The sequence below is a fragment of the Neomonachus schauinslandi genome, chromosome 12 (genome assembly GCF_002201575.2).
Source record: "Neomonachus schauinslandi chromosome 12, ASM220157v2, whole genome shotgun sequence".
In the NCBI taxonomy this organism is placed as follows: Eukaryota; Metazoa; Chordata; class Mammalia; order Carnivora; family Phocidae; genus Neomonachus; species Neomonachus schauinslandi.
Window position 1 is genome coordinate 37,811,842 of NC_058414.1, and position 15,757 is coordinate 37,827,598.

At 38.3% G+C, this 15,757-nt stretch overlaps 1 protein-coding gene across 10 annotated transcripts in view; it reads right to left on the reverse strand.

Moving 5' to 3' along the window:
• Nucleotides 1-5,105: 5,105 nt before the first annotated feature.
• Nucleotides 5,106-15,757, reverse strand: part of PON3 (paraoxonase 3) — a 39,054-nt gene continuing 28,402 nt past the window's right edge. For 6 of the 10 annotated variants that reach the window (XR_002480303.2, XR_002480299.1, XR_002480300.1 and 3 more), the window contains 4 exons: nucleotides 13,677-13,845; nucleotides 8,821-8,888; nucleotides 6,802-7,904; nucleotides 5,106-5,145 (listed from right to left, as the gene is read on the reverse strand). Coding sequence is in view for 2 of the 10 variants with exons in the window: in XM_021689729.2 (XP_021545404.1) it covers nucleotides 13,700-13,845 (146 nt within the window). In the remaining 8 variants the exon portion in view is untranslated. Of the gene's footprint in view, nucleotides 5,146-6,801; nucleotides 7,905-8,820; nucleotides 8,889-11,634; nucleotides 13,846-15,757 lie in introns of those variants that run through there. The other 4 variants (XR_002480302.2, XR_002480301.2, XM_021689730.2 and 1 more) reach the window with 4 other exon arrangements.

Genomic DNA, 15,757 nt, shown 5'->3' on the forward strand with positions numbered 1-15,757 from the left:
TATATAATCTTCATTTTACAGAAGAGGAAACTGAGGCTCAGACAGTTTCAACCACTTGACTAGTGCTTCTCTAATAAGTAGTAGAGCTGGGATTTGAATCCAGGCTTGCCTAGTATTGTCAAACTCCTTCCCCTTCCACTGAACCATCCTGACTCCTACCCAGATTGAAAGACTGTTTATTGAGAGTATGAACCTGGAAGGGGAAAGACATATCTTATCTTCAAAGACTATTTTTTTTTTTTTTGAGTTTTAATTTTTTTTATTCTTATGTTAATCCCCATACATTACATCATTAGTTTTAGATGAAGTGTTCCATGATTCATTGTTTGTGCATAACACCCAGTGCTCCATGCAGAATGTGCCCTCCTCAATACCCACCACCAGGCTAACCCATCCTCCCACCCCCCTCCCCTCTAGAACCCTCAGTTTGTTTTTCAGAGTCCATCGTCTCTCATGGTTCGTCTACCCCTCCGATTTCCCCCGCTTCATTCTTCCCCTCCTGCTACCTTCTTCTTCTTCTTTTTTTTTTCCTTAACATATACTGCATTATTTGTTTCAGAGGTACAGATCTGAGATTCAACAGTCTTGCACAATTCACAGCGCTTACCAGAGCACATACCCTCCCCAGTGTCTATCACCCAGTCACCCGATCCCTCCCACCCCACCCCCCACTCCAGCAACCCTCAGTTTGTTTCCTGCAATTAAGAATTCCTCATATCAGTGAGATCATATGATACATGTCTTTCTCTGTTTGACTTATTTCACTCAACATAATACCCTCCAGTTCCATCCACGTCGTTGCAAATGGCAAGATCTCATTCCTTTTGATGGCTGCATAATATTCCATTGTATATATATACCACATCTTCTTTATCCATTCATCTGTTGATGGACATCTTGGCTCTTTCCACAGTTTGGCTATTGTGGACATTGCTGCTATAAACATCGGGGTGCACGTACCCCTTCGGATCCCTACTTTTGTATCTTTGGGGTAAATACCCAGTAGTGCAATTGCTGGATCATATGGTAGCTCTATTTTCAACTTTTTGAGGAACCTCCATACAGTTTTCCAGAGTGGCTGCACCATCTTGCATTCCCACCAACAGTGTAGGAGGGTTCCCCTTTCTCCGCATCCCCGCCAACATCTGTCATTTCCTGACTTGTTAATTTTAGCCATTCTGACAGGTGTGAGGTGGTATCTCATTGAGGTTTTGATTTGGATTTCCCTGATGCCGAGCGATACTGAGCACTTTTTCATGTGTCTGTTGGCCATTTGGATGTCTTCTTTGGAAAAATGTCTGTTCATGTCTTCTGCCCATTTCTTGATTGGATTCTTTGTTCTTTGGGTGTTGAGTTTGATGAGTTCTTTATAGATTTTGGATACTAGCCCTTTATCTGATATGTCATTTGCAAATATCTTCTCCCATTCTGTTGGTTGTCTTTTGGTTTTGTTGACTATTTCCTTTGCTTTGCAAAAGCTTTTTATCTTGATGAAGTCCCAATAGTTCATTTTTGCCCTTGCTTCCCTTGCCTTTGGCGATGTTTCTAGGAAGAAGTTGCTTCGGCTGAGGTTGAAGAGGTTGCTGCCCGTGTTCTCCTTTAGGATTTTGATGGACTCCTGTCTCACATTGAGGTCTTTCAACCATTTGGAGTCTATTTTTGTGTGTGGTGTAAGGAAATGGTCCAGTTTCATTCTTCTGCATGTGGCTATCCAATTTTCCCAACACCATTTGTTGAAGAGACTGTCTTTATTCCATTGGACATTCTTTCCTGCTTTGTTCTTGTTTATCTTTTTGTTTACTTATAGGCAGCCTGCCTTCCCTCACTAGCATGTAAACTTGAGGGGGGCACAGACCGTGACTGATCTGTCATCTACCTTCTCTTCAACTCCTAGAACAGTTTCTGGCACAGTAGCTGCTCAAAACTTTGGAGAAGGAATGGAAGAATAAACAAATGGCGTGGAATGGGGCATAAAGGAAGCAGGAGGAGCAGGGACTGGAGGGTGAGTTGGGGAGTAAACAAGAGATGCCATGCCCTCCTCCTCTGACCCAATTAATTTATTAACTTACTAATTTATTTATTGAATGAATTAGACAATATATGAATAGCCTTTCTAATTTGTTCTACCATGTGAGAACTTAGAGCACTCATTCTTAACTCTTTTTGAAGGGACTCAACTAAATTTGAGACTCTGACGAATGCAGTAAACCCTGCCCTTGGGTTCATATGTATACAAAACACTCATGCTAGCTTTCAGTGGTCTCACATGAGCATCCCGGAAGCCCTTGGTGACCAAGGCCAGATATTAAGAATGCTTGTCTAGAAGAAAAGTGAAAACTCTTTGAATAACTAATGATCTCCAATCAGTTACTTTGAAAGTTCTACTGTCTATGGAAATGTTGCTCTGGCCTTTTGCACCTACTCTTTTGTTTGAAACACTTTTTCCCCATAACATTTCCATTCCCCGTTTGTTATTTAACCAAATCCTACTTGCTCCTTCAGGCATAAGTTTGGAATTTGGCCAGTCTTTCTTTCTTTTTTTTTTTAAAGATTTATTTATTTATTTATTTATTTATTTATTTATTTATTTGACAGAGAGACACAGCGAGAGAGGGAACACAAGCAGGGGGAGTGGGAGAGGGAGAAGCAGGCTCCCTGCAGAGCAGGGAGCCCGATGTGGGACTCGATCCCAGGACCCTGGGATCATGACCCGAGCCGAAGGCAGTCGCTCAACCGACTGAGCCACCCAGGCGCCCTGGCCAGTCTTTCTTGATCCTAATTCTTAAATACCCTTTTCATACATCCTTTGCACCATGCTTCTTTTTTATTCTTACAGCTCTGTATTATTAATACCTTATTACTTTTCTGTTTTTCTCATTAGACTACAAACCCATATAATACTGTCTTGTTTATTGTTATAGCCCCAAAGCCTGGTTTAGCACCAAACACAGGTGAGGGGCCCAATATATATTGAATTAACGAATGAATGAATGTTTGAAAAGTATTACAGGAGCCTCTGGAATACTTTAATATACCATATTTTATTAACTTTAAAATGTCATCAGTGTTAAAGAATTATTTTCTTTTAATTATTTTATTACTTTGTTTTATTATTTCATGTACCACTAGGAAAGAAAAAAACTATCATTAGTCTACAACACAATTAGGGTATAACTGATAGTTTTAAGGAATTGTAAAATGAAAATAGTTCTAAGGAACCATCAATTATACACTAACTTTCCATTTCAAAGATGTTGAAATGTATAAAGAAGACTATATGTGGATCTGTGAAATATAAAAATTTTTAACTTATAGAAAGTTATGGGGGTTTTTAAAATTAGAATTTCTTGGGGCGCCTGAGTGGCTCAGTCGTTAAGCGTCTGCCTTCGGCTTAGGTCATGATCTCAGGGTCCTGGGATTGAGCCCCGCATCGGGCTTCCTGCTCCGCGGGAAGCCTGCTTCTCCCTCTCCCACTCCCTCTGCCTTGTGTTCCCTCTTTTGCTGTGTCTCTCTCTGTCAAATAAATAAATAAAATCTTTAAAAAATAATAATAATAAAATAAAATAAAATTAGAATTTCTGTTTATCACCAGCAATTTACAACCCAACATTAAAAAAAAAAAACTGTAAAAAACTCAGTCAAAACTTCACCTTCACTTTTATAATTCCTTTCCTTTCTTACTTTAGTTCTCACGTACTAAATATTTATTTGCATGCGCTGAAGTGTTACTTCCTAAATATACTGGTTAAAAAACACATGTACTAATTCCTTTATTTTCCCACAAAACCCCGAATTCACTGAGTAGTCAGTAAAAACTGTCAATGCATTGGCAGAGAACCAGAGCCAAATTTGCCAAGTTTAATTCTGTGCAGACACAAGAGGGTTGATTTGGTGGGTGCACTTGGTATTCTTCTCCTAGAGGCTGCTGAACCTTGTTGGCAGTAACTACAATGCACTCAAGGGTTTGAAAGTGTGAAATTCTGATGTCCTTAGAACTTCAATAACACCATTCTGCCCTGAGACACCTTCTGTAAATATAGGTGAAAACACAAAAACAAAAGCGCTGGACTTTGACTACTAGATTCACAGTCACTTTCTGAAATTCTTTAGTAGCAGAAATCACGTCTGTAAAATGAAGAGAATTCCTGTGGGTGTGTTGGAGGAAGTAAATGAGAAAGTATCTGCAAAACCTCTACGTAGATATAAAGCAACTGCCGTGCCAACAATAAAGTTCTATTCAAGTGGGAAAATGAACACTTTAAAAAAGTGCTCTCACCTACATAATCTCACAACATCCTGCTTAATAGGATATGACCAACATTATTTTCCCCATTGTATGTCAAGTCATCTGGTTAGGAACTGTAGGAGCCCCAAATGTGTATGTTTAGCTTTGGTGATCCTAAATTTATGTGCACCTAAACACAGAATCTCAAAGTGTATAAGGCAAAATCAACAGAACTATACCACTTTACTGTGGTTATCTGAGCATGTATCTCAAACACTGAAAAACCTGAAGAAAGCAGAAATAATAGAGATAAGACCAGCAATCAATGAGATTTAAAAAAAAAAAAAGACTTTAAGAAAGTCTTATCCATTGTATAGAATATTATTCAATCATAAAAAATAATGAAGTCCTGATACATGCTACAGTATGGATGCACCTTGAAAATATTATGCCAAATGAAAGAAACCCAACAAAAAAGGCTACCTATTGTGTGATTCTATTTATATGAAATAGCTGGAAGAGGGAAATGCACAGACTAAGCAGATTAGTAGTTACCAGGGGCTGGGAGAAAATGGTAATGGGGAGTAGCAGCTTAATGGGCATGGGTTTCCTTCTGGGGCGATGAAAATATTCTAGCAGTTGATAGTGGTGATAGCTGCACGATATTGTGAACGTATTAAATGCCACTGGATTGTATACTTTAAAATGGTTAAAATGGTAAATTTTATGTTATGTGAATTTTACAATAAAAAATTAAATAGAGGGGCGCCTGGCTGGCTCAGATGGTTAAGCGTCTGCCATCGGCTCAGGTCATGATCCGAGGGTCCTGGGATCGAGCCCTGCATTGGGCTCCCTGCTCAGCGGGGAGCCTGCTTCTCCCTCTCCCTCTACTGCTCCGCCTGCTTGTGTGCTGTCTCTCTCTGTTAAATAAATAAATAAAATTGTTAAAAAAATTAAATAGAGAAGACCAATCATTCAAAAGTTGATTACCGAAAATACTAATAAAATTTATAAACATCTAGTAAGACCCACAGGGAGAGAGAGATTAAAAATTCTAAGTATGGGGAATGAAGAACAGAATATTACCACAAGTCCTAAAGATATCTTAAAAATTAAAAGCATATTTTAAAGTATTTTATTCCACTATATTTACAAATTTAGATGAAAAGAAGGAATTCTTAAACTTACCAAAATACACAAGAAGAAACAGAAAATCTCAATATTTTTATATTTATTAAAGAAATTGAATCCATAATTTAAAGGCTTCAGCTCTAAATAGCTTCATGAATGAATCTTGCAAACATTTAAGGAAGAAAAAATACTAGTTTTTACATAAACTCTTCCAGAGAATAAAAAAACTCTCAACTCTTTTATCAAGCCAACATAACCTTGATACTAAAACCTGATGATTTATTACAAGAAAGAAAAACTAAAATTACAGCCAATATTTATCATGAATATGAACATTAATATCGTAAACAAAGGATTAACCAATTGAATCCACAATATATAAACAGATAATATATTGTGAGCAAGTGAAGTATATACCCAGTACACAAGTTTGGCATAGAGCTTTAAATGCATCCTATACTTGATAGAATAAAAAAAGAAAAATAATATGATTATCTCAATAAATGCAGAAAAAAATATTAAAGGTTCCTAATAAATTAAAGATGGACTGAAAATGTTCTAATCAGACAAAGAACAGGAACCAAAGGGGAAAAGCTATAGCAAACATCATATTTGTTGAGAAATTGAAAGCTTTCCCTGGTGATTAAGAAAGAGACAAGGATGCTCGCTATTATCACCTATATGCAACATTAAACTAGAGGAAATAAATAAATACATAAATAAGTAAATCAATCCAAGATTGGAAAAGAAAATCTGGAACATACATTATTCATTATTTGAAGACTTAAATTCTAATGATGTTCATGATTCCCATTCAATGCATACATTCAATAAAATCCCAATCAAAATCGTAGAGAAGTTTTGTAGTAATTGACAAGCTGATCCTAAACTTAAATGAAGTGCAACGAATAAAGAAGAGCTATAGAGATTTTGAGGAAGCACACTTTGGAGGATTTTACCACCTAAAATTAAGACTTACTATAAGTCTATTATAATTAAAGCAGTGTGCTGTTGGTATAATGATTGACAATCTAGTGGAGCAGAATAGAGTCCAGATATAAACTCCCATGTGGATGGTCACCATATTTATGACAAAGTGCCACTGCAATGCTGTGGGCAAAGCATTTTCTTTTCAATAAATAATGTTGTATCAATTGGATATACATGTGGCTACAAATGAATCTTGATTTCTACTCACAGCATACCCTAAAATATATGCCAAATAGGTGAGAAATTTAAATGTGGAAAATTAGACAGTAAATCTTTTATAAGATAACAATGAAGCATATTTTGTAATCTACTTAAACAGGACACTTCTTAAATGGGATACACAAAGCAAAATCCATAAAAGAAAATATTGATATCTAAGTTTTCATTAAAGATTTCATTAAAATTGCAAATTTTCTGTACATCAAAGACATGATTGAGAAAGTGAAAAGACTCACCAAAAAGTGGAAGAATATATTTTCAATACAGGTATCCACAAAGAACCCACAACTACAAATTAATAAGAAAAATAATGTCAACCAGATTTTTTAAATGGCTAAAAATTTGAACATTCTCTGTATAATAAGCCCAAGAAAATATGTTTAATTTCATTATTCACCTGAGGATTGCAAATAAACATCACAATGAGATATGCCTACACACCTACTGGAATAGTTAAGTTTTTTTTTATAAAAAGGAAAACCGACACTAGTAAGTGTTAGCAAGGAAGTGGAGCAACTAGAGCTCTAACACTGTTAGTGGGGGGGTAAGTTGGTACAGCCACTTTGGAAAACTGCTTGTGTCGGTATCTACTAAAGCTACACATATTGTGCACCCCATTACCCAGTGATTTAATTCTGCATATATACCCAACAGAAATGTTTACATTAAAGTACAGATGTGCCTTAAATGAACAAGAAAGTTCATTGCGGTTTGGTTCATAATACTTAAGAAACCTGTATACAACATAAATGTCTATCATTAGTGGAATGGATAAATAAATGGTGGTATATTTATACAATGAAATATTACACACAGCAAATGAGAAAGGATGAACTGTCACAGCGTGCTGTCACAACGGCTTACCACAGTGGCTTATTTACCACTCATGTATATGTCCATTGCAGTTTGGTGGCAGCCCTGCTTCCTATCATCACCAATCCAGGATCCAGTCTGGCAGAGCAGACTGTATCTAAAATACTACCAGTTTGGGGGCAAAGAGAAAAGAGACACAGTGAAACACATACCAGCTCTTAAAATTTCTTTGAGAAAGAAATGTCACATGAAAGTGACATATGTTACTTCTATCAACATTTCATTGGCCAAACCAAGTCACATGGCCACTCTTGAACTCAAGCTCAGAGGTGTACCATCAGCCTGCTAAGGGTAACACACCAAGAAGAGAACCAGAGTAGTTGGGCAACAGTTATCCAACCTACCATAGAGGTTGGGGAGGTGAGTATCTGGCTTCTCTCTTGGGCAAATGGGAATGATGTTGAGTGTCTGTGTCTGGTTCCTTAATAGTAGAGCTTGGGAGAGGATTTCAGAAGCACATGATATCCTGGAAAGAATGAGGGCAACAAGAAAAAGATAGGGAAAGGACCAAAATATTTAAACCTGTTAAGGTAGCACACATCTGACTGTACTATTTCCATTTATTATGTGCGTATTGTGTGTGTGTGAGGGATTTTTAGCATATGTGATTGTTAATGCTAGTGGGCTTCTCTAGAATCCATTCATGCACAATTTATTTTCCAAAGATCTTGAGTTTACATTCTACTCACAGACTATCTTTATATTCACTGCAGAAGCTACTATTTTTTCTGTAGTAGAAATTACTAACATTTCGCATAATACTCCATCTGCGCTTCATTTAGGTTTTACTTCTTAATGCAATCAATGCTATTCTACAGGTTTGTGTGATTCGCCATTAGCTATTAGAAACCACAGGGCTCCTGTGGTGGGCAAAGCCTAGAGCTCTAAGAGCACAATTTTGTGGTTAAGTGTTCATTTCACCATTTCCCAAAGTCATCCCCAATGGACGGAGATTTTTCTACTCCTGTTCTAGAAAGTATCAAATTAATTGTGTTAAAAGTTTCCACTACATTCTGTGCTCCAACTTAAGCACATTCCTCTTGGTTTTCCTCAGTTGGATTACTTGCTCTAGAATATGCTAATTATGGTCTTCTACATCTCCAGGAAATTGCTTTTTTGAACAACCTCATTGTGTGGGAAAAATGAATTTTGACAAAAGGTACATGATTTGTTTTCTTGCTATTGACAAATTCCTCCCGTATTGTGACAAACAATATGAACACAAGTACATCAATGACACCGAGTGTGCATTCAGGTCTTACTCATGGTGAAGACACTAAATCAACACCTTCCATCTCTTTTTTAACATCCTCTCGGTGCCATGTTTTAAAACCCTGGCATATATTAGAACTGTGCAGAGAGATTTTATAAAATACCAGTACCTGAACCTCAGTTGTAGGGGCAGGGGAGGAGGTGGTCAGTATCTTGTCTTCTAGTGTGCCTTCTTATTCTGCAGAGGAAGAAACTAGAACCTATTATTTTCCTAACAATCTTGAAGCCACAGAACAGGATACAATTCTGTGTCTATAAATCAGAATGGCTTTAGTGAGATAAAAATTTGAAACCAATTGAGGAAAGAGTCTGTATTGCAAGCATCTAGTTTGCTGGTGTGGACCTTGACCACAGACATGGTTCTGAACCCTACAGTTCTTGTGATTCTTCGATCCACCTATTGTGGCTGCAACCATCTACACTCCCACCAAAGGTGAGTGAAGTTCCCTATATCCCCTGTATCTACACCATACCATCAACACTCGACAATATGAGCCTTTTAATTTTTGGTAGTCTAATAGGTACAAAGCCATTTAGAGTGCTGTTTTATTTTTTTAATATTTTATTCATTTATTGAGAGAGAGAGAGTGAGAGAGAGAGAGAGAGCACGAGTGGGGGAGGGTCAGAGGGAGAAGCAGACTCCCACTGAGCAGAGATCCCAATGTGGGGCTGGATCCCGGGACTCTGGGATTGTGACCTGAGCCGAAGGCAACCACCTAACTGACTGAGCCACCCAGGTGCCCCTAAAGTGCTGTTTTAAATGACACTTCTCCAGTTACTAAGGATTCTGAACATCTGAGCATCTTTTCATTGCTTCTTCATACCATTTGCCTCTGATTCTTTGGGGTTAGTATCTCCACTTTTTTATTTCTAGAGTTCCTAATATATTGCACTTAATAATACTTTGTCAGTTTGACATTGCAAATATTTCTTATTCTGATATTTGTCTATTATCTTTGTCAGTGGTCCCTTCCCTGAATGGAAATTCCTCATTTTGATGACTCAAATTCAACCAACTTTTTTATCATAGGATTTATATTTTTGAAATTTTTTTTTTAGAGGTCCTTCCTTACCCTTAGGTCATAAAGATGCTCTCCTACATTGTCTTCTTTTAACTCCAAAGGTTATAGACACCTGTTGGGAGTTACCCGGTGATGTTAGGTAGGACATAGTTTTATTTCCTTCCATAGAGCAAATCCATTCTCCCAATGTCATCTCCTAAGCAAACATCCCTTACTTATTAATTGGTACTGCTAACTTTATCTAATATTAATTCCCCAGAGAGAAATATCTCTGAGATCTCTATTCTATTCCGTTGATCTACCTGTTTTTGTGTGTGTGTTTTTTTTTTCTTTCACAAATACTAAACTGTTTTTATTGTTAGGCCAACTTCTGCCCTTCATTTTTATTTTTTGAGGTCAACTTAGCTCTTTCTTATGCATGAAAGATCTATTGTGAGATATATTGTATATGCCTGAGATCTATGAAAAATATATATATACACACAGTTATAGAATGATTGTAAAAGAAATGCAATGAAACCACCATTCAAGTCAGGAAATATAATATTGTCAGTACCCCAGAAGTTTCTCCATGTATCATTCCCTGACCACAATCCCCACCTTCCCTAGAGGCAGCCACTATCCTAACTTTTGTGATAACTATCACCTCTCTGTTCTTGTAACTTAATAACTTACGCATGCATCCTCAAACAACATTATTTGATTTTGCTTCTCTTGGAATTTTCCACAAATAAAAGCATACTACTTGTATTCATTTTGTTGTTGTTGTTAGCTCACATTTGTGTTCATTATTTGTGGAATTCATCCACGTCATTCCATTTGGCTCTAACTGTGGTATAGATGGCTAGATAGTATTTCACTGTATGGATTTACTGTAATTTATTTATCCATTTCAACTTTATCAACACTTGATTGTCTCTGGTTTTTAGTTTCTTTTAATGTGATGATTTTTTAATTACTAACTAATTCCTATAATGAGTATAGAATTATGATTTCCAAACTCTTTTTGAGTCCATTTAAGGTCCTATGGTAGAGGACACTAGCTACCTACATAAAGCCCTCCTTTCTGGGCACAAGGCTACCCAGCGAAACTAAATTTTCCAGCCTTGCTTTCAATTAGGTATAGCCACATGACTATGCTCTTATTAAGAGAATGTCAGTGGAAGCAGCTTGTGCCATTTCCAGGTTGAGCCTGCACACATTCGGTAAGCCATTTCTCTCCCATTTCCATGTGATGCAATCCAATATGATGACTGACCATGAAGATGACAATGCTCTACCGAACAAAGGCCAACTGCATGGAAACTGCTAGGCCCCTGAAGTACCACAAGGATTTGAATTTTCAAAATGATCTGTCTCAGGAGCACTCATCTGTAGTTTTTTTTATGTGAAAGAGATTAAAGATGTATTTTTTAAATTAGCAAGCACTTATATAACCCTGGCATGCAACAAGCAGTGCTAAGTTTTACATATACTAACTCTTCTAATCTTCTTACCAATCCTAGGTGGTAGTTACTATTATTACCTCAATTTTATTTATTTATTTATGGGAGAGAGAGAGAGCAGGGGGAGGAGATAGGAAGAGGAAGAGAATCTCAAGTAGACTCCATGCCAAGCGCAGAGCCCAACACAGGGCTCCATCCCACGACCCCGAGATCATGACCTGAGCTGAAACCAAGAGTCAGACGTCCAACCAGGCAAGCCACCTAAGCACCCCATTACCTTAGTTTTAAAGATTTTTTTTTTTTAATTTGACAGAGAGAGACACAGCGAGAGAGGGAACACAAGCAGGGGGAGTGGGAGAGGGAGAAGCAGGCTTCCCGCGGAGCAGGGAGCCCGATGCGGGGCTCGATCCCAGGACCCTGGGATCATGACCTGAGCCGAAGGCAGATGCTTAACGACTGAGCCACCCAGGTGCCCCCCCCCCATTACCTTAGTTTTAAAGATAATAAAACTGAGACTCAGACAAGACCAGGGTTGCACAGTTAGTAAGCAACTGAACTGGGATTCAAATCCAGAAAATTGGATTCCCCAATCTGTGCTCTCACCCACTATGTTGGACTACCTTTTAGCAATGTCTGTATTCTTTAAGCCAGTATATTTGGGGTCCCTTTGTTATAATAGCTTAACATGACCTTAGAAATATAGAAATTTGAACCTAGAAATGGGTTTCTAAGAATAATTTTAAATATGTGGTTAGACTAGAGTTGAGGAAACAGATATCACAGGCTGCAAAATCAGAGACCCTTATAATGTCATCACAAAAATGTATAATAAAACTGTCTCCTGCAGTCATCTGAAAGGCTGGCCCCTTAACCACAGAGTAACAAGAATATTGATGTGTGTTGGTTGTTCTTTGATGTTTGTAATAGAGGAGAGTAAGAAAATATGTGCTCAGGTAGAAACTAGTGGACATAAAGCAGAAGACTATTGAGAAGGTCTAGAAATTTGGTTCTGTGCACCAACAGCAGGAGGTAGGATTGCTATAACTCGTAGCTTTTCCCAATTAGGAAAGCTAAGGGATCTAGTACTGTGGAAGATTATATTAATGTATGGCCTCATTTTACCCATTATTCAGATTGCCTCAAAGGAGACAGCATATAAATGAGAGCAATGGATAGACATGGAAACCAGCAAGTAAAGCGGGCTTAAAAACAATGTTCCAAAAAGAAATCTGAGCGTGTTGTTGTTGGCACATGGCACTGAATGAAAACAGAGGCAGAAGCCTATCGGGTTTCTTAGATACTTACATTTCAAAAGCAACCAAAAGCCTGGCCTGAAAATGTCCTCAGACTCTCAAACCAATACCTGTAGGAAGGGGGCTACTAAAATTACAGTCTTTCCAAGATCCACTTCAGATATGGCCTCAAAGCATAAAGCACTAGGACACATTCCCAAGGGGCGAAATTTGGAATAACAGAGAACACAGGAAAGTACATCACTGCCAAGACAGGGCATCCTCTCAACTCCTCTCTGGTGGGATAATCTCCTTGTTCCAGAGCTGAGTGTATTTCCAGTCCTCCTTTCTTTCACTAGGAGTGTTTTAGTTCATACTCAATCATTGTAATTGGATGTGTGTATGGGGCAATAATTTTATTTTCTGGGCTGCCACATGCAGCCATATATGGACCTAATGCAGAGGTCAAAACATCACCCAGAAAGGTCCTGTGCTTTGAGCTGGATACAGAAATTGGATAAAAATTTAGTTTATGTTCCTTGGCAAGGGAGAAGGGTGCAGAGGGATATTTAGTGGCTGGAGGGTGGACCATGGCCCAGATTAGTAATTGTTCCCTAAAATGTATTCTTCCTTTCTCATGGAACATATGCCTCTCCAGTCATATAACATCACTCAATTTTCCTTGTTGTTAGTTACATGTGGCCACGTGATTAGTTCCTACTATTAGTAAGGGAGAAGAAGTAATGACTACCATTTCTAGTCCTGGGTCTTAAGACACCGGGTATTTCTCCTTGACATCCTCTCTCCTCTTTCTCTTTCCAGTTTGATGGACACAGCTGTGGTGGTGACCTAGCTTTCACCATGCAGATAACTACAATCTCCTTGGGAACAATGGTTTAGCAACATGATGCTCAAGATCCACTCTCTATGCAACTCCCCATTGCTCTGCATCCTGGAGGCTTTATGGGCTCCATTAATAGCTCCCTTGTCTTCTGTCTTCTAGTTGGGAGGGTGAAGGGGAGTTAAGTCAAGATCATTATTTCCTCTGTTTCTCTCTGCTGAGTTGTCACAGGGTGGTTGCCTCCTTCTACCAATGGCCACAGCATCTTTTGCAATGGTCTCTACTTTAGTTATTCTCTTCTGATTTTAGTAGCTGCTTTGACACCTTGTTCCTTCAAACCTAGAGTTAGAAAGAGTCCTTCGCCTCCCCCACCCTCACTCCCCATCTCTCCCTCTCCGTTGCTAGCACTGGGGTGTTTTATTGTACCTTGTTCGTTTCCCTTAACCTTCTTACTCTTGTGTCAATAGTCCCCTTAAAGAGTTTCCTTCAATAGCCTTGTTTGAGTGTGTCTTCTCTTTCCTGCAAGATCCTGACCAGTGATGTCTCTGAATGGCCCCATCAAGGGAAGCTGTCCCATCAATCACTCTCCTAAGAACTGGAAAATGAAAGGCAAATAAACACACATTTTTTAAAAAGGCATTGGCTTTTTGCTCTACATAATAGTTTAGTCTTAGCCTAGTTAATAGAGTATTATATTTTTTTTAGAAGTTTGTTTTTTTTCATAAAAATTTCAAATTTGTTGGCATAAAGTAGTTCATCAACTCCTCTTTTTATCTCTCTAATGTCTATAGAATCTGCATGTCTTGTTTTTCATTTTTGACACTGGATAATTGAGCCATTCTTTTTCTTGATAAGTCTCACCAAATGTGTATTAGTTTTTATTAATCTTTTTAAAGAATGAACTTTTTGGCTTTTGTTGGATCTCTACATTATACATGGTTTCCTGTTTCATTAGTTGACTAATTATTATAACAAAGTACTCCAGAGCTTAGCATTTTAAAACAGTCAGAAACTTTTATCATGATGCACAATTTTCGTGAGCAAGGTCAAAATGGTAATGTTTTTATATAACCTAGCCTTGACAGTCACATATCATCATTTCTAGAATATCCTATCAATGACAGGGGACAACCATATTTGGTGTGGGAAGAACTATGCTAGGGAATGAATACCAGGAAGTAAGGATCCTTGGGGGCCATCTTGGCTCTGGCTATCATATAGGTTTTTGCTCTTATCTTTATTATTTTCCTTCTTGAGCTGAACTACCCCTAATCACCAGCTATATCCCTAGACACATCTCTGACAATTTAAACAGAGAGACCAGAGAATAAGTCATCAAAATGCAGCATTTATTAGGAGGGACAATCCCCCTCCTTCCCACACCAAGTGACAGAAGAGGCTCAAGATAATCACATAAAGATTGCGGTTTTTGACCAGGAATGGGACGTTTCTATTCATTCTCCTTCACCTACATGAAAGAGAACCCCAGAGTCTTGTGACTTTCCTAAGCCCTCTCTGTGAAAGGACACATTGGTCTTTCAACAATCAGATCCCCCAAATGTCTGTGGGGGTTTTATCATCCAGCCTTTTCTAAGTTGGCCTGGGGAGAAGGCAGGGCAGGGCCAATTCTCAGGAACCCACCAGAATCTAAATGCCCTTAGTCATCCAATCTCTGGCTTTCCATGTTCCCTTTAGTCTGATAAACTGTATATAATCTATTGGGTGTAAGGGTTAGGGACAGAGAATAAGACTTTTTTTTTAAATTGACTGTATCTTAGTTATTGCTCATAGTTTTTTTGTGTCTCTCTGATGATTAGGCTTTTGAAACTTAAAATCTAAGAACTGACTGGAACATTCTGCTGGGTCATCCCTTCCCTGAATCAATGGAAACTACAGTCTTACTGCCTAAATCAGAAAGGGTTGCATGGGCTACGTAGTAGAATTTTACCCCGATACAAAATTTTCAGCAAAATTTAGACCTAATTGAGCAAAAATTGTTAGGAAATAAAGAAACCTCCTCAATTCCCCATCCCGAAGAGAGGGGGGAGAAAATTCAACTAACTACTCCCCAGCGGAAGTCACAAAAGAAGAGGGTGGGGTGCTTGGGCAGACTGACTCCCATTAGTGATTTGCTAAAGGTTGTCCTGGTTTTTGACCAGGAACAGGACATTTCTATTTATTCTCATCAAACTAAGGTTGAGTTGGTCCTTAAGATAGGACTTTAAGCCAAAGCCATATTATTTAATTCTGATTTATAGGTTGAAGTCTGTGGGCTGTTGCTTAATAGGGTGTGTATTGAATTAACCAGAGGGAAAGTTTAAAGCAGTTGAAGGTCATAGCCCTAAGGCCCCATCCCATGATTCAGAGGTAAGCTGATTTGAGTACTTTAGACATGGATAGCACTACACATAAAGACCTGTCTGTTACAAAGGAACAGATCAGCCCCGTTCTACCCTAAAGTATCCAGTGAGGCCGGTCTCCATCAGATTTTCCAGAATCTGATTTCC